Source organism: Grampus griseus (assembly GCF_964374135.1).
Source record: "Grampus griseus genome assembly, chromosome: 7".
NCBI classification, from domain to species: Eukaryota; Metazoa; Chordata; class Mammalia; order Artiodactyla; family Delphinidae; genus Grampus; species Grampus griseus.
In genome coordinates, this window is record NC_139001.1 from 109,356,899 (window position 1) to 109,376,355 (window position 19,457).

Below are 19,457 nucleotides of genomic sequence, written 5' to 3' on the forward strand. Positions count from 1 at the left end.
AAAAGATAGAGTGGTTAAATGGATGGGAAAAACAAAAACAAAAACTGAACTATATGCTGTCTACAAGAGACTCACTTCAGCTTTTAGGACACACGCAGACTGAAACAAACAAAAAAAAAGAATGGAAAAAGATATTCCATGCAAATGGAAACCAAATGAAAGCAGGGGTAGCTATATTTATAATCAGAGAAAATAGACTTTTAGCCAAAAACTATAATAAGATACAAAGAAAGTCATTATATTGTATAATGATAATAGAGTTAATCCAACAAGAGGATTTACCATTTGTAAATATTTATGCACCCAACATCAGAGCACCTAAATATTAACAGACCTGAAGGAAGAAATAAGCTATCAACACAATAATAGTAGGGAACTTCAATGCCTCACTTTCAATAATGGATAGATCATCCAGACAGAAAATCAATAAGGAAATATTGGGCTTAAACCACACGTTAGGCCAAATGGACTGAACAGACATTTACAGAACATTCCATCCAACAGGAGCAGAGTACACATTCTTCTCAAGTGCACATGAACAATCTCGAGTACAGATCATATGTTAGGCCACAAAGTAAGTCCTAATAAATTTAAGAAGACTGAAATCATACCAAACTTCTTTTCCGACCACAATGGTATGAAAGTAGAAATGAGTATGAGTATGAGAAGTACGAGAAGAAAACTGAAAATTTCACAAACATGTGGAGATCAAACATCATGTTGCTAAACAACCAATGAGTCAAAGAAGAATTCAAAACATATCTTGAGACAAATGAAAATGGAAATATTGATATAACATACCAAAATTTATGGAATACAGCAAAGCAGTTCTAGGAGGGAAGCTTACAGCAATAAATGACTACATAAAAAAAAAAGAATATCTCAAATATCAACTTTACACCCCAAGGAACTAGAAAAAAGAAACTAAGCCCAAAATTACTAGAAAAAAAAAAAAATAACAAAAATCAGAGCAGAAATAAATGAAATAGAGACTAAAAAGACAATAGAAAGGTCAATAAAATTAAGACCTGTTTTTTTTACAAAAGATAAACAAATAGACAAACATTTAGCTAGACTTACCAAGAAAAAAAGAGGACGGAAAGAAAACTATAAAGGAAAGAAGAGACATTACAATTGATACCACACAAATACAGAGGATAATAAAAACTAAGAACTGTATGCTGAGAAATTGGACAATCTATAAGAAATGGATAAGTTCCTAGAAACATACAATCTACTAAGATTGAATCATGAAGAAACAGAAAATCTAAATAGACTGATCACTGTGAAGAGATGGAATCAGTAATCAAAAACCACCCAACATAGAAAAGTTCAGGACCAGATGGCTTTACTGGTGAATTCCACCAAACATTTAAAGAAGAATTAATACCAGTCCTTCTCAAAGAGTGCCAAAAAATTGAAGAGGAGGGAGCACTTCCAAACTCATTTTATGAAGTCAGCATTACCCTGATACCAAAATCAGACATGGACACAAGAAAGGAAAATTACAGGCCAATATCCTTGATGAACATAGATGCAAAAATCCTCTACAAATTATTAACAAACAAAATTCAGCAATACATTAAAAGAATCATACACCATGGTCAAATGGGATTTATTCCAGGGATGCAAGGATGGTTCAACATCCACAAATCAATCAATGTGATATACTATATTAACAAAATGAAAGCTAAAAAGCACATGATCATCTCAACAGATGCAAAAAAAAAGTAATTCAACATTGATTCATGACAAAAACTCTTAACAAACTGGGTAAAGAGAGAATGTATCTCAACATAATAAAGGCCATATGACAAGCCCACAGCCAACATCACACTCAATGGTGCAAAGGTGTAAGCTTTTCCTCTAAGATCAGGAACAAGACAAGAATGCCCACTCTCACCACTTTTATACAACACAGTATTGGAAGGCTTAGCAATTAGGCAAGAAAAAGAAAAGGCATCCAAATCAGAAAGGAAGATGTAACATGGTCTTTATTTGCAGATGACATAATATATAGAGAAAACCCTAGAGACTCCACCAGAAAACTGATAGAACTAATCAATGAATTCAGTAAAATTGTAGGATACAAATCAATATACAAAAATCTGTTGCACTTCTTTACACTAACAATGAACTATAAAAAGAAATTAAGAAAACAATCCCATCTATAATTGCCTCAAAAAGAGTAAAAGAATCTAGGAATAAATTTAACAAGGAGAGTACACTGAAAACTGTAAGACACTGATAAAAAAAACTGAAGTCACAAATAAAAAGAAAGCTATTATGTGCTTATGGATTAGAAAAATTGATATTGTTAAAATGACCATAATAACCAAAGCAATCTACAGATTTAATGCAATCCATTTCAAAATTATGACATTTTTCAAAAAACTAGAAAAAATTATCCTAAAATCTCTATGGAACCACAGAAGATACTGAATAGCCAAAACAATCTTGAGAAAGAACAAAGCCAGAGGCATTATATGCCTAGATCTCAAACTATATTACGAAGCTACAGTAGTCAAAACAGTGTTAACACTGGCATAGAAAACAGACACATAGATCGACCGAACAGAATAGAGAGCCCAGAAACAAACCCATGCATATATGGTCAAATGATCTACAACAAAGGAGCCAAGAATATACAATGAGAAAGAATAGTCTCTTCAATAAATGGTTTTGGGAAAAGTGGACAGCTACATGAAAAAGAATCAAACTGGATTACTTTCACACCATATACAACAGTATACTCAAAATGGGTTAAAAACTTAAATGTAAGACCTAAAACCATAAAACTCCTAGAAGAAAACATACGCAGTGCACTCTTTGACACTGGTCTTAGCCATGTTTTTTGGATATGTCTCCTCAGGAAAGGGAAACAAAAGCTAAAGTAAACAAAGGAACTATATCAAACTAAAAGTTTGCATAGCAAAGGAAACTATCAACAAAACAAAAAGGCCGCCTACTTAATAGAATAAAATATTTGCAAAACATATATTTGATAAGGGGTTAATATCCAAAATACACAAAGAATTCATACAACTCAACACTAAAAAAAACAAATAACCCAATAACAAAATGGGCAGAGGATCTGAATAGACATTTGGCCAAAGAAGTCATACAGATGGCCAACAGACACATGAAAAGATCAATCATCATCACGGAAATGCACATCAAAGCTACAATATTACCTCACACCAGCTCTTATCAAAAAGACAAGAGGGCTTCCCTGGTGGCGCAGTGGTTGAAAGTCCGCCTGCTGATGCAGGGGACACGGGTTCGTGCCCCGGTCTGGGAAGATCCCACATGCCGTGGAGTGGCTGGGCCCGTGAGCCATGGCCGCTGAGCCTGCGCATCCAGAGCCTGTGCTCCGCAATGGGAGAGGCCACAACTGTGAGAGGCCCGCGTACCGCAAAGAAAAAAAAAAGACAAGAAATAACAAGTGTTGGGGAGGATGGGGAGGAAAGGGAACACTTGTGCACTGTTGGTGGGAATGTAAACTGATGCAGCAAATGTGAAAAACAGTAGCAGCAACTTAAATGTCCATCAATTGACAAATGGATAAACAAAATATGGTATATCCAAAGAATGGAATATTACTGATCACAAAAAGGAATGAAGTACTGATACATGCTACATCTTGGATAAACATTGAAAGCATTAAGTGAAAGAAGCCAGTCACAAAAGACCACATGTTATATAATTCCATTCATATGAAATGTCCAGAACAAGGAGGGGTTGGGGGGTGGGGGTGATAAGGAGGTAACAGCTAAAGGGTTTCTTTTCAATGTGATGAAAATATTCTAAAATTGACTACGGTGATGGCTGTACTACTGTGAATACACTAAAGACCACTGAATTGCATACTTTAAAATGGGTGAATTGTATGGTATGTAAATTTATCTCAATAAAGATATATTTTTTTAAAAAGGTGATATTTTTAAAGGTCAAATTTGACACAAAAATCCATGATGAAAAAAATATCAAAATTTAAATACTAGCATACATACGACTAAGTTTTCCTTTTGCTTCAGGCTCCAATATGGACCAGTAAAGCACTGTTACTGATCCTGACTTTAAGATTTTGATTGTTTTTCATCATATTTTTTGCATTGTTTTAAAATATTATCTTGATCTTTTTTAACAGTTTCCTTAGAGATCTAAAGAAACACATGCAGAATGAGTATTATAGATAAAATGAATTAAAAAACAAACCAAAAAAACAAACCACAACTAGCCTGAACTCCAAAATGCAAATGGGAAAAACATTATTTGGAAAAATCACTTTGTGAGTACCATCTTGCAGCAGGCAAAACAATGCCCCCACAAAAGATGTCCACATCCTAATCCCCAGAACATGTAAATATGCAAAAGGGATGTGCAGATGTAATTAAGGATAGGAAGATTACCCTGGATTATCTGAGTAGGCCCAGTATAATTACAAAGGGTCCTTATGGGAGGGAGGCAGGAGGGTCAGAGTAAGAGACAGACATGTGAGAACACAAGCTAAGATCTGAGAAATTTAAAGATGCTACAGTTCTAGCTTTGAAGATGGAGGAAGAAGCCATATGCCAATGAGTACAAGTGGCCTGTACAGCTAGAGAAGGCAAGGGAGTAGATTCTCCCTTAGAGAAGGAACACAACCCTGGTGCCACCTTGATTTTAACCCAGTGTGACCCACTTTGGACTTCTGACTTCCAGAATTGTAAGAAACAAATCTCTTTTTTTAAGCCACTAAATTTATATCAGGTTGCTATGGCAGCAATAGGAAACTAATACACATCTTTTAAGCTTGGGGGCTATAACCTGCACTGCTCCATTTAATGTAACTGTACTCTTTCAAGGGTACAATTGGCACTCAAACTACTAGAAGTTTAGCAAATTAGGATAACCCTCCTGGAGGGGAAAATCTACGAAAAGCACAAAAATATGTTCATGGCAGACTTCATTTATAACAGCTAAACAGTCTAAATGTTAATAACCAGGAAACTGTTGAATAAGTAAGTCCATCCATATTATGAAATATTATGCAACCATTAAAAATTACACTTAGTGGGAATCTTTAACGACATGGGGAAATACAGTATAATGTTAAGTGAAGAGATAAAAATGTTATATTGATATGTAACATATATAGTAAAAACACAAGTAACTTAAAATGTATACATACGTTCTATATAATGAGAACAAAAATGCAGGAGAAATAATGTAAAAAAGTTAAGTCATCTGTGACAGGAGTATGCTGACTTCAATTTTCTTCTTTAAACTTTTATATGATTTCCAAATTTTCAACATGTACATTTTTTATTTAGAATCCATCTCATTAAAAAAGTAGTTGAAAAAAAGAAAGTCAACACTACATTTATACATTTATAACTGAAGCATGAAGCCATCAGTCAATCTCCTGATGCTGTTTTCCAAAATGGAAAGTTAAGATATTATACACTAAATAAACTGTAACAATGTTTATGTTATCAAATAATTTCTACCTATCAATTACATTTTAATTAGAATTTAGTCTAAATGCTTAAGAGTGTACCAAAAACTGAACGACGTCAAAATAACTAAAAGATAAGCCTTCCTCTCACTTCTGATCTCACCTGCCCCCTATTTATTCTAGCCACAATGGCTACCACCTTAGATCTTTGTTAGGAATGTTCATCCCCTACATAGACACGTGCTATTCCTTCACCTCCTTCCACATCTTGATTCAAATGTCACTTTCTCAATAAGGCCTACGTGTACCTCCCTATTTAACACTAAAGCCTGCCCTCCACCTTGGCACCCTTCACTCTGTTCAAACTTTCTTCTTTCTCCACAGCATTTATCACCTCCTAACAAACTACAATTTTTAAAAAGAAGTGTGGAGGGCTTCCCTGGTGGCGCAGTGATTAAGAATCTGCCTGCCAATACAGACAGGGGACACGGATTTGGCCCTGGTCCGGGAAGATCCCACATGTTGCAGAGCAACTAAGCCCATGCGCCACAACTACTGAGCCTGCGCTCTAGAGCCCACAAGCCACAACTACTGAGCCCGCGTGCCACAACTACTGAAGCCCACACGCCTAGAGCCCGTCCTCCGCAACAAAAGAAGCCACCACAATGAGAAGCCCGCTCACCACAACAAAGAGTAGCCCCCGTTCGCCGCAACTAGAGAAAGCCCGTGTGCGGCAACGAAGACCCAATGCAGCCAAAAATAAAAAAAATTTTTTTAAAAAAGTGTATATTGTTTAATGTCTTTCTCCCCCTGCTGGAAAATAAATCCAAGGAGAGGATTTTTGTGGCAGTGGAACCTCATTTAGTCACTCAAAAGAGCCTGACACATAGCAGGTGCTCAAAAAATATTTGTTGGATATATGAATATACTAGTGATATGTCAAAGGACAGAGTCAATAATACAATCTCTAACAACTGCATCTACTACTTAAAATTGGACAATTTTCTGTGCATGTGTAGTCAAGCAAAATATATGGTATATTGGCCATCTTTATCATTCCTACGTTTCAGTTTGTGTTTACCAAAAACTTACACCTGAATTATTGGAAAAAGTCCCAATTTTATTTTGTTAACATTGTGCAGTACAGACTGTATAACCAGGGAAGCAAATTAAAATCATATAAATTTAATAGGTGATAACCACCATAACTTTCTATTTCAATTGATGTTTCTTCAGATTGCAAATCCACACTGCCCCACTAAGACATCATTCTGGGAATGGGGAAGCCTAGTCAAATATCAAAAGCCTGGCCTATTTTCTGAATCAATAAGCACAGTTGAAACTGCCTAATATCCAAAAGGGGACTCAATCAATACTTATTTCCCTGTGATTTCATAAGTAACCAGACTATCCCTATTTATTTACTTTTAAAGCAGTTCTCTATCATTTTTGAAGGGTTTGAAGCCTAGACCCTAAGACAGGGTCTCTACAACTCCTAAATAAAACAGGTCTCATAGAATATGCAAGGGAAAAGCCTCCCCAAAGATGTTGTTTAGCCAATACCTCTGAATGACGTTCTACACTTCCAGTGTCTGATCCAGAGTGCTGCTCATTTACATCATCCTCAACGTCTGACCCTGAATCCCGTTCATCCTGTACTGGGGTAGCGCCACCATCATCTGCTTAAAAATAAAACAAAAACCCACTTAAGGTGTAAGATGGACGACATCTACAACTGAAATGAACACAATGAATCAAGAAAAATGTAAGAGCAAGAACAAGTGTAAGAGCACCGATGAAGCATAACTAATGATGCTAATTTGGGAATAAGACAACAGTACAATACTTACATAAATACCAATAATCATAACTTGTATTGTTGACACATGTGGCAGCGAGAATATATCATTAAAGGAATATGAAGCTTAATAAATATCACTAAGGACCAAGTCAACAAACTAATAGTGTGCACTTTATTTCAACTTTATGTTAAAATAACTGAGTCTATTTTCTCCATAGCACTTACTTACCACCTTCGGATGTACTACATGACTTTCCAAGTTAGTTCTGTTTAATGTGCTTCTCTCCTCGCTTGAATGAAAGTGCCAAAAGAACAGGGATTTTTGGTTCACTGCTGAATCCCTGGAGCCCAGAACACTGTCTGGTACAGTATTTGTTTACGAATGAAGAGCACAAGGAACTCCAGTCCAGAAATAGTGTAAACTCCTTAAAGTAAAGCATATACTACTATACTGTTATAAAACGAATTGTTATCTATCTTTAACCAATACTTTAAAAATACAAAGTAAAATTGTACTGAGAGGAATTTAGAGTTGTTGGAGAATATGGGAAGCCTTGGTTAGGAGTTTACTAAAAATAAATAAATTTTTAAAAATGAAGCACTCAACTATAGGAAAATCAAAAAATGTGTAAGAATGATATCAGTATCATACTAATGAGCTTCTCTACTTAGCTAAGGAGTAAAGAACATATATATTTAATATTTAATATTCTTATCATATAGTCATAAAAAATTCTGAAGTGTAACGAAAACTTATGCTTCAATGGTTAGAATATGGGGGAAAGAGGGCACAGAGAGGCTAAGACCCTGTCCTAGCATAATAGGAAATCGTTACACAATGCCTAAAAACGATGCAACGAGATAGCGTAAGTTAGGAATACAGGGATGAACGTCAAAAAATGGCTAAAAAAATGAAAAGTCAGGAAATTGCTAACTTTTCATGTCTTTCAGCCCGTTATATACACGTATTACATACGATTACTTATTTTAAAGTAATTTAAAAACACAAATGAACTGACAACTATTTTTGAAAACATCAGGAAACCGTTTAAAGCAAAAGAGCAGTATGTGTTTGGAAACGTGTTTGCAGTCACTACTATTCGCCGTCACATGATAAGGAATCGAAGTGAACTCAAAACACAACAGAGTAATTAACGCTTAGAAAATTATTTAAGCCCTTTTGATAGAGAATACTCAATGGAACTAGGACACAATAGGAAAGCAAAAGTAACGTTTTTATTCCCCACGAGGTTCTGCCTTATTCATCTTTGGATCTCCGGTGGCTAGCACGGTGTTAGCGGGGGGGGGGGGGGGCCCGTGTTTACAGACTAAACAGGAAAAGAAAGGAGAACTTCAGTGAGGAGAAAGGGGAAAGATCTCAAGGTGAAGGAAAGGTACAAAAATCGCTAGTAAGCCCCAGAGGAACACGCCTTATTGTAAAATATGTATACAACTCAAATACGGGTCCTACGTGTTTGTTCTTTAATGGGAGAAACTAGTTTGCAGGCGAGATCAAACTAGTACCAACTCCTAGTGAAAAGTCTACATAAGATCCTGCAACCCCACTGAACAGCTAACTCCCTCGGATTCTCGAAAATCACTCTCAACTCCTGAAAAAAAACCCCTATCAGTAGACCTTCCCTCGTACTTTGCACACAGTAAGTGTCTGATGTATGGAAGTGGCTCCCTAATGCAGCAACGTCCTTCGCCGATTCAGAAGACAACTGTCCCTCTAAAATTCCCTCTCCGAGGTTCTAACTTCGGGGGCCGCAGCCCGTCGGCGGGCTCTCAGCGCTCAGCCTCACTCCCCATTAGACCCGGTCGGCAGAAGGGAAGTCTCCGGGGCGTCCCTCCCCTCCCCACCCCTCCCCCGCGGGAGTGCGAGGCCAAGCCCGGCCAAGTAACCGCTCCGCCCCCAGCCCTGTCCCCTAGGTCCGGGCCCCACCTGACTGGTCGCCGCTGTAATATTCCGAGTCCATGGCAGGCGGGTCTCGGCGGGGAGTGTCTGCGCCCCGCGCCGCCCCCGTCACCTCCTTCCCGGCTCTGTGACCACCGACGGCGCGGCCCGGTGCTCAGAGGCTCCCACCCGACTAGAGGCCTTGGAGGCTGCGGAGATTAAGACAGCAACAGCTGCAGACGCGAACACTTCGACCTAGAAAGCCCGGGCAGACGAGGCCGTACACGGAAGGCTGGCAAGGTGTGTGGGTCACCGCACTACTTCCCAGAAGCACCTCTAGGGCCAAAATGGCGCCTGCCCACGACCCTCAAAAGAATTCAGTGCGCAGGCGCCGTCACCTGTCATCCGGCCAATGAGAAGGCGCAACGGTAATGACGCACGACACGACCGGAAAGGAGACTACGGGGAAAATTGAGCGGGAGCCGCGGCTGCGGTTAAAACCTTCCCTTGGAGGAACCTGGTCCGTTCCCCATGGAGATGATAATGTTACTGTATGGGTTCTTCGTCCGCGCCTTGTTCGAGGACCTTCTAATTTACTCTTCTGAAAAATGAAGACCCGCTAAAATTAAATTTTCCATCATACGGAAATTAACTGTTGTTCCCATAATGCAGCGAGGCGCTTGATTCCCGCCCTTAGTACAGGGAGGAAGTGGCGCTTTGCCCTCTGGGACTTGTAGTTCGAAACCTGGCGAGGTAGGCTGAGTTACCAAGTAGCATGATCAAAAGGGCCTCTTTTCAAGGCATTTTTCTTCCTTTCTTTTTTAAAATAACGACTTAACTTTCATCTTAAAAAGCCATTTGGTCAACAATACGAAGTACAGGTTTTTGCTTCCAGAAGAGTCCCCCTTAATGAAATCTTGAGGAAGTCACACTGTTGAACTTTACTTGAGCACTATATGCTCCCTGGAAACAACAATGGTTAGAAACTTCCTGACCTGTCAGTGTTCCCAGAACGGCTCACTGTAAAGAACCATCCTTGTCCCTATCTCTTAGGTAAAACTCACTCTCCACCCTTTTTCATGAGTCCTGTAAGACTTACAGAAGACCCCCTTGTTTACCCGTGACAAGGCCAAAGACCTTTCCCCATTTTTCTGAACCTGCTCATAAGGGCGGACTCAGATCCTCAAACTTCCTGTTCAAATCTTTGCCCTCTATAACTAGCTAGATACGGAGATAAATATTTTCTGTTCACTTGACTGATTGAAACTTCTGATTGCAAATCAATCCCGACTATAAATCATCCCACCTTCCTCCCTATGAAAGCCTAAGACAAAACCGCACAACCTAGACATTCTGATCTTCATATCTGGTGTGCTCTCCCTATTGCAATACCCCAAATAAAGTCTATTTCCTTGCTTGTTTTTCTCTTAAATAAAGAGGACAATGTTACTACCTTTGGATTGGAGGAGGGCCAGAGGAGGTATAAGCAAATGTTCCCCAGCAGGTATAGAGTTGCAGAATTAGGGCGTTTTGTTAGTGACAAAGCATACACCTTGAACTGGATTTCTGGGCATGCCTAGCCTGCTGTAAGGCCTCATGTGGTGCCCTGAAAGGTCCATCTCCTACCTTGGAGTTGAGATATGTGAATTCCCTGATGCTAGCTTTGCTATGAATTCTCAAAATGCCTTAAAGTGAAGCCACATTCCAGCTTTGATAATCCTGGAACCCTTTGTTAGCCAGTCAGAATATGCTGGCAGAACCCAGTTCTAGGCTCCAGAGAAGGATATGAAAAGAGAAGGAAGAGAGAGGGATGGTTTCTCTGGAAATTGTCATTTTCTTGCAAGAGAGTTCATGGACGTTCTTTCCCCTGTATAGTGGAAACCAGCTTTGAAATCCAAGTCTGCCCCTTCAGCTGTAAGAATGACATCTTCTCAGGCTGTTGTGAGAATTATAAGAGAAAGGAATTAATGATGCCTGGAACCAAAATGCAAAATTAAAATATTCATTTCCTTCCATTTAATAGAAGAGGCCCCAGGATCTAAGCTCTCTTCTAAAGAGAGTGGGTGAGATTGTACCTGTGTAATAAGGCAAGGTGAATAGGGCAGAAGTCCAGGAAGAGATTAAATGGAAGGGAACCCAGTGCAAATCCTGCCAATAAAGAACTTGTAATTTCACCAAAGGTACAAGACCAACAGCCGTGAAAGTAATTGGGCTAAACGATGTAATTACAAGAGGATAATTGCTGAATTTTAACATAAAGATTCTAACTGTCCTGGCGGTTTGGAGAATGGAGAGATAGAAGTGGACTGAACACACAGTAATGTGCGGAGCCCCAGAAGGCTGTAAGGAAGTGTCAGATCTATTTTTTGTACTCAAGAAGCCATTAACTTAGGGAGACAGGACAAACTTTTTGAAATAAACGTAGAGTCTTAGTCAAAGCATTGTGCCTGTAAATGCAAACACAGCTCCAGGAAAGTTTTCCAGAGTCCTTTTTCACCAGCTAGCTGTCCTTCAGAGCCCCCAGTGGAGAAATCCTGGAGCAGCACAGGTGTGCTTTTCTGAGTCCTGGTTGCCTTGCATCTTGGAGACCACCATCTCTCCAATCCTCATTCCTCTCTCCAGTCCCAGCACAGCTGGTCCATGCTGGTGGTGGTAGAGAGGCTCTCAGGGGGGGAGGCTGTTTTTCCCACCAAGGATAATAAGGACAGAGAAGAGAGGAAGGGAGAAGTGAGCTTGCAGCTATCCAGAACTCTCTTTCCCTTGGCTGATAACCCAGAGACATATAAGATTTATCTGGCCAGGCTTTTGAGACACTGTAACTTGATGAACATGTCTGGGAGTGAAATGTTACACAATATAAAGAACAGCCTGGCACTGGAAGAGTTTCATACTGGGGGCTCAGAGATCTGGGCTCTGGGTCAAGCTCTGAGCTTATTGTGTCAAATGAGGGAGTTGAATCAGAAGATTTCAAGGCCCTTTAATTTCATTATTCTATGTCAGAGAAGCCAGGTCTCCAAGTCTGACCTGCCTTCTTGTGCTTGAGCCACTAGAGGGCCCTGCCGGTGAAGAAATGAAAGAAACAAGTGCGTTCTAAGCCTGCTCCCCAGGTCTGTGCACTGTTCTCACACCCCAGCCCCATGACTCACTAGGACACACGCAAGATGTGTCCTGCCAAGTCATTTGTAATATTGAAAAGTGGGACTCGCTTGAAAGCCCATTAATAGTGGGTAATGAATCACTAAACATCAGTACCATGGCACTCCACCCCGCCACTAATACAATTGAATTGAGTCTTTAGCTCTCACATGGAAGGATCTCCACAATATATGAAGTGAACAAAACGGTCATAGACTACTATAAATGGTATAACATTATTTATGTGAACAACCAAAACAGCAAACAAAAACCCAACCTAAGAATTCCTTCATAAAAATAGAGGGAAAAGAACTTTCTAACAAAGATTGAAAGCTAAAAGCCATAAAAGGCTGAAAATTTTGACTAAACATAAAAACTTTAAAAAATAATAAAATAAATGTAAAAACATATGCGTAGCAAAATCAACACACCATTATCGAAACCAAAGGATAAATGATTAGGAAGTTAAAAAAAAAGTATTTTTCAACTCATATCATAGACCAAAGGGCTAATCTCCCTAATGAATACAGAGCCCCTAGAAATCAATAAGACTAATAACTCAATAGAAAAATGGGCAAAGGATATGACAATTCACAAAAGAGAAAAAATTTTTTATAAGGAACAAGGTTTTTTTAAATAAATTTATTTATTCCTTTATTTATTTTTGGCTGTGTTGGGTCTTCATTGCTGTGCGTGGGCTTTCTCTAGTTGCAGCTAGCGGGGGCTACTTTTCGTTGCGCTGCACCGGCTTCTCATTGCGGTGGCTTCTCTTGTTGCGGAGCACAGGCTCTAAGTGCATGGGCTTCAGTAGTTGTGGTTTGCAGGCTCAGTAATTGTGGTGCATGGGTTTTGTTGCTCCGCGGCATGTGGGATCTTCCCGGACCAGGGATCGATCCCGTGTCCCCTGCGTTGGCAGGTGGATTCTTAACCACTGTGCCACCAGGGAAGTCCCGAGAAAATTTTAATGACCTTAAGATGCATGAAAATATATCCTAAAGTAAGATAAAAGCAAATTAAAATTATATTGAGATACTAATTTTCACTTCTCAGGTTGCAAAAATCTGATAACATTCCATTGGTGAGGCTATGGAGGGAGAGGCCCTCTCATAGGGTGCTGGTGGGAGTATGTTAGTGTAGCTCCCTAAAAAAAGCAATCTAGCAATGTTTATAAAAATTACAAATGCATATGCCCTTTAGCCTAGCAATTGCACTTCAGAAAATGTATCCTACAAATATACTTTACTATGTGCAAATAATGTATCTACAAAATTATTCATTGCAGCACTATTTGAAAAATACTGGAAATAACCTAAATGTCCAAACAGGAATGATCACAAAATTATGATACACCTGTACAATGGAATGTTACGTAGCTATAACAAAAAACAAGAAAACTCTCTTATGTACTGATATATAAAAGATTTATAAGCTGTGAAAAAATGCAAAGTGCAAAACAGTATGTCATCTTTTGTGAAAAGGGGAGGAGAACATATATTTGTAACTATATCTTTTAAATTTGAAAATCGTATAAAAAACAAAATATTGGTGTCTGTCAGGGGAAGGGAGGACAAGGAAAGAGGGTGGGAATAAGCTTTTAAGGTTTTTAATAAACATATAACATTTACTCTTGCTCCACGTGATAACTCCTATACAACTCTATTTAATTTTGTCATGTTATATCTGTGAAAATTGATAAGCAGAAGCCTCATTGAAAATGGAGTCAGAAGGTCAGAAAGGGGAGCTCTTATGCCCTACTGCTCCACATCAGTTACAAACCCGACAGAAAGAAGTATCTTCGCATGTCCAACAGGAAGAAGATTACTGCTTTACCACCCAGCAGGAGGAAGGAAGAAATTTTCCTCGCCTGGCAATAGGCAGCCAATGAGAAACGGTCACACCTTAGCCAATGAAAAGCCACTACACTTCAAACTCCCAGTTTCCTCCAATGGACTCCATTTAACAGCCCCTCCCAATGCCCCCTTCTCTATAAAGAAAATGGACCTCTCCTTTGTTCGCTGGGTGAGATTGCAGTTCACCATAGATTGCATGTCGTGGACATGAATGAACATTTTGCTGGCAAAATAACTGGCTGTTTTATTGTTTTAGGGCAGCATATCAAATTAACTTCACAGCCCACTAACTTACAGCCCATATCTTGAAAGCTTACAGACCATAACTTGAAAACCGGAAGTGCCAGTCTCCAGTTGCCCATGGTGTGGAAGCTACCCGGACCAACCTGCTATGATTGGGCCCCATCTCTAGGCCCAGTGATCCAGGCAGAGATATCTTCATGGATTCTGGTCTTGCCTTTTATAGAAACCATAGGTGTGTGCCCTGCCCTGAGCAAAGCCTCTTCAACGCACAATTATGTGTGTGGCTGAATAATTATTCAAGTTAAGGGCTCTCTGTTTTTGTTTTGTCTTAGTTGGTTCTGGTTTTGGTTTTGGCTTGTGGTGAGGACCATATCACTGGAAGTGTGGGAGCAGAGACTACCTGTGTGTCATAAAGGGGTTCAGCTTTGGAACCATGGTAGAACCAAGTGACCTTCACAGCCTTTTTTAAAAATATTTTTTATATTAGTAAAAATATATATATAACATAAAACTTGCCATTTTATCTATTTTTAGGTGCACAATTCACTGGCATTAACTACATTCATAATGTCATGTAACCATCACCAAATATTTCCAAAAATTTTCACATCCCAAACAGAATCTCTGTACCCATTGAACAATAACTCCGCATTTTCCCTTACCCACAGCCCCTGGTAACTTCTAATCTACTTTCTTTCTCAGTGAATATGCCTATTCTAGATATTCCATACAATATTTGCCCTTTTGGAACTGGCTTATTTCACTCAGCATATTTTCAAGGTTCATCCATGTTGTAGAATGTGTCATAACTTCATTTTTTTATCGCTAAATAATATTCAATTGTATGTATATACCACATTTTGTTTATCCATTCTTCTGTTGATGAACACTTGAATAGTTGCCACCTTTTGGCTACTGGGAATAATGCTGCTAGGAAGAGCAAAATTGCAATACAAAATCAACACTCAAAGGTTAATTTTTTTCTATACACTAGTAATGAACAACCTGAAAAGAAAATTAAGAAAACAATTCTAAAAACATCAAAAAGAATAAAATGCTTAGGAATATAGTTAACCAAGGAAGTGGAAGCCTTGTGCACTGAAAATATAAAACATTGTTAAAACAATTAAAGAAGATATAAATAAATAAAAAGCTATCTCATGTTCATGGATTGGAAGACTTAATATTGTTAAGATGGTAATACTACCCCAAATGATCTATCTACAGATTCAATGTAATCCCTACCATAATCCCAATAGTGTTTTTTTTTTCAGAAGTGGATAAACCTGTCCTAAAATACATATGCAATTGCAAGGAATTCCTGAAGAGTTAAAACAATTTTGAATAAGAACAAAGGTGGGGGACTTTCACTTCTTGATTTCAAAATTTACTACAAAGCTTCATTAATCCAAACAGTGTGGCATTGGCATAAGGATAGACATATAGACCAATAGAATAGAATTGAGAACCAGAAATAAACCCTCACATCTATAGCCAACTGATTTTTGACAAGGGTGCCAAGAGTGTTCAGTGGAGAAAGAACAGTCTCTTCAACAAACGGTAACAGGAAAACTGGACATCAACATACCAAAAAAATGAAGTTGGACCCTTATCTTATACCATATACAAAAATTAATTCAAAATGGATCAAAGATCTAAATGTAAGGGCTAAAGGTATAAAACTTTTAGAAGAAAACATACAAGCAAATCTACGTGACCTTAGATTTAGCAATGGTTTCTTAAATATGACACCAAAAGCATAGGCAATAACAACAAAAATAGGTAAAGTGGACTTGGTTCAAACTAAAAACTTCTGTACATCAAAGGAGCACTATCAAGAGAGTGAAAAGACAACCCACAGAATAGGAGAACATTTTTGAAAATCATATATCTGATAAGGGCTTAATATCTAAGGTATATGAAGAACTCCTACAATTCAGTAACAAGAGAACAAATAGCCCAATTCAAAAATGGGCAAAGGACTTGAGGAGACATTTCTCCAAAGAAGATATAAATACAAGTGGCCGATAAGCGCATGAAAATATACTCAGCATCATTGGTCATTAGAAAAATGCAAATCAAAACCACAGTGGGATACCATGTCACACCAACTAGAATGACTGTAATCAAAATAATAGAAACCAACAAGTGTTGGTGAGGCTATAGAGAAATTGAAATCTTTATACAGTTGCTAGTGGGAATGTAAAATTGTGCAGCTACTGTGAAAAAGTTTGGCCATCCCTCAAAAAGTTAAACATAGGATTACCATATGACCCAACAAAGGTAATCCTTGGTATGGATCCCCAAACAATTGAAAGCAGGGGCTCAAATGGATTTTTTGTTTTATAATACATTTAAAATTTTGGAATAATTTTAGATTTACAGAAAATTTGCAAAGATAGTTTAATTTCCATACATCCCTCATCCAGGTTCCCTTAATATTAACAACCTACATTACTATTTGTCATCAGTTTTGTCAAAACCCAGAAACCAACACTGATACATACCATTAACTAAACTCTAAACTTTATTTATTTTTCAATATTATTTATTTATTTCTTTGTTTATTTTTGGCTGCATTGGGTCTTTGTTGCTGCGAGCAGTCTTCCTCTAGTTGTGGCACACGGGCTTCTCATTATGGTGGCTTCTCTTGTTGTGCAGCATGGGCTCTAGGCGCACAGGCTTCAGTAGTTGTGGCATGCGGGCTCAGTAGTTGTGGCTTGTGGGCTCTAGAGCGCAAGCTCGATAGTTGTGGTGCAGGGCCTTAGTTTCTCTGCGGCAGGTGGGATCTTCCTGGACCAGGGCTCGAACCCGTGTCCCCTGCATTAACAAGCGGATTCTTAGTCACTAAGCCACAAGGGAAGTCCCTAAACTTTATTTAAATGTCAACAGTTTTTCTACTAATGTCCTTTCTTTGTCCTAGGACCCCAACCAGGATACCACGTTGCATTTAACTATCTCCTCAGTCTCCACTGGTCTATGACAGTTTCTCAAACTTCCCTTGTTTTTCATGATCTTGACAGTTTTGAGGCATCCTGGAAAAATAGTGTGTAGATTACAGCAGTCCCCAACCCTTTCGGCACCAGGGACCAGTTTCGTGGAAGACAATGTGTCCACGGTGGTTGGGGGTATGGTTCAGGCAGTAATGTGAGCAGTGGGGAGCGATGGGGAGGGGCAGGTGGAGCTTTGCTTTGCTTGCCCACTGCTCACCTCCTGCTGTCCTGCCCAGTTCCTGACAGGCTGCGGACGGCTACCAGTCCGTGGCTGGGGGAATGGGGACCCCTTGTGTAGAATGTCCCTCGATTTGGTTTGCCTGATATTTTTCTCATGATTAGACTGGGGTTATGGGTTTGGGGGAAGAATACCACAGAGGTGAAATACCCTCTCATTACGTCATAGGAATATGACATATCACAGGAGATGTTAAACTTGATCACTTGGTATATTAGTCTGCTAGGGATGCTGTAACAAATACCATAGACTGGGCAGCTTAAACAACAGGGATTTATTTTCTCACAGTTCTGGCGGTGGGGAGTTCCAGAACAACGTGGCAGCAGGGTTGCATTCTTCTGAGGATTCTTTCCCTGGCTTGTAGGTAGCTGCCTTGTCCCTCTTTATGTCTGTGTCCTAATCTCTTAAGGGTATCAGTCAGATTGGAATAGGGCTCTACCCTAATGACCTTGTTTAACCTTAATTATTCCTTCCTTAAAGGTCCTATCTCCAAATACAGTTCCACAACGGGCCACCTCAAGACCCTGGACTTCCTTTTGTCTCTAATAGTCTGGGTTGATTTAACAGAAGATACAAATTAAAAGAAGATTTAGGAGACGTTACCAGGAGTTGTAATCTCTAGTTTTAGGGACTATGCAGGAAAAAAAGTTGTTTTTTTCAAAACTAGTTTAAAGTAGCAGTGAGTGAGTTTTCCTGGATTATTGGACACATTTTCCAGGCCTCTGGATGGTAAATACATACCAGCACTGAGAGCAAATCCTGCCCTGCCCACACAGTTTGCTTCCAGCTGACCTGCAGTTCCCTCAGCCAGCAAGTGGTGGGTGACAATTCCTCTCCACCTTGCCGGCTTCAGGTATTTGAACAAATGGGATCAATACCATTACTCCCTGCCCAAAGGGGGCTGCAGTTTCACTGGACATACAAGCTAATGGTCCTGAAACAATTATGGTTGTGATGGTATAATTACTGGAAGCTTAGTCATTACTCAAGTTTCTGGGTGTGAATCCTGGCTCTGTCACTTTCTAGCTTGTGACCTTGGACAAATTGCTTAACCTCTCTGTGCTTGGGGATATTAGTAGTATTTATCTCATAGAGTTGTTATGAGGATTAAATGTGTTTATGTATAAATAATGATTCCTGGGACATAATATATATATATAATACATATATATTAGTTATTATTATTATCAGACACTGTGAAGATACAAAAAAACTAACATATAATTCTTGCCTTGAGAAACTTACAATCCATCAGAAGTCCTACTCTAAAAAGAAAATACATGGTAACAGGTAAATCATGTGATCTGAGTAATGACTGCCTTAGAAATTGAAAGGTGGGCGAGGCTAGAGTGAACTGTAGCAGTCAGGGCCAACTTCCTGGGAGAGGAGTATTTGTGATGGTGTTTGAAAGACGAAGGCCGATTTGGATGGGAGAGGGATCATGTTTTAATTATGGAAGGTTAACTATTACAACAACAACAAATTTTAGTGGCTTGAAACAAAAAAATTATTTCTTGCTCTTGTAAATAGGCAGTGGGGTCAGTGAGGGTACTCTGCACCCTGGAGTCATTCAGGAACCCAGGCTCTTTCCACGTTGTGGCTCCACCATCCCCTAGGGCCTCAGAATCCACTCCTGGATGCTCTGCATGCCACCAGCAGAAGGGAGAAGAGAGACAGTGCAGAATGGCACAGGAGGTTTTAACGGGCCCGGGCCTGGAAGTGAAGCATATCACTTACCCTCATTCTGTGGCCGATCCTAATCATGAGTGAGGCTGAAAAGAGTATCCCAGCTGTGGGAACAGGAGGACACACAGAGCATTTGGTGCACACAGAGCATTTCAGCCAGGGGTAAGAGTCCAG

General features: G+C 39.3%; 1 protein-coding gene across 2 annotated transcripts in view; it reads right to left on the reverse strand.

Annotated features, from left to right (window-relative positions):
• Nucleotides 1-9,456, reverse strand: part of IWS1 (interacts with SUPT6H, CTD assembly factor 1) — a 49,397-nt gene extending 39,941 nt beyond the window's left edge. For both annotated transcript variants that reach the window (XM_082659060.1, XM_082659061.1), the window contains exons 1-2: nt 9,187-9,456; nt 7,004-7,119 (exon numbers count right to left, since the gene is read on the reverse strand). In XM_082659060.1, the coding sequence (XP_082515186.1) occupies nt 7,004-7,119; nt 9,187-9,220 (150 nt within the window). In that variant the 5' untranslated portion in view covers nt 9,221-9,456. The remainder of the gene's footprint in view (nt 1-7,003; nt 7,120-9,186) is intronic.
• Nucleotides 9,457-19,457: the final 10,001 nt, after the last annotated feature.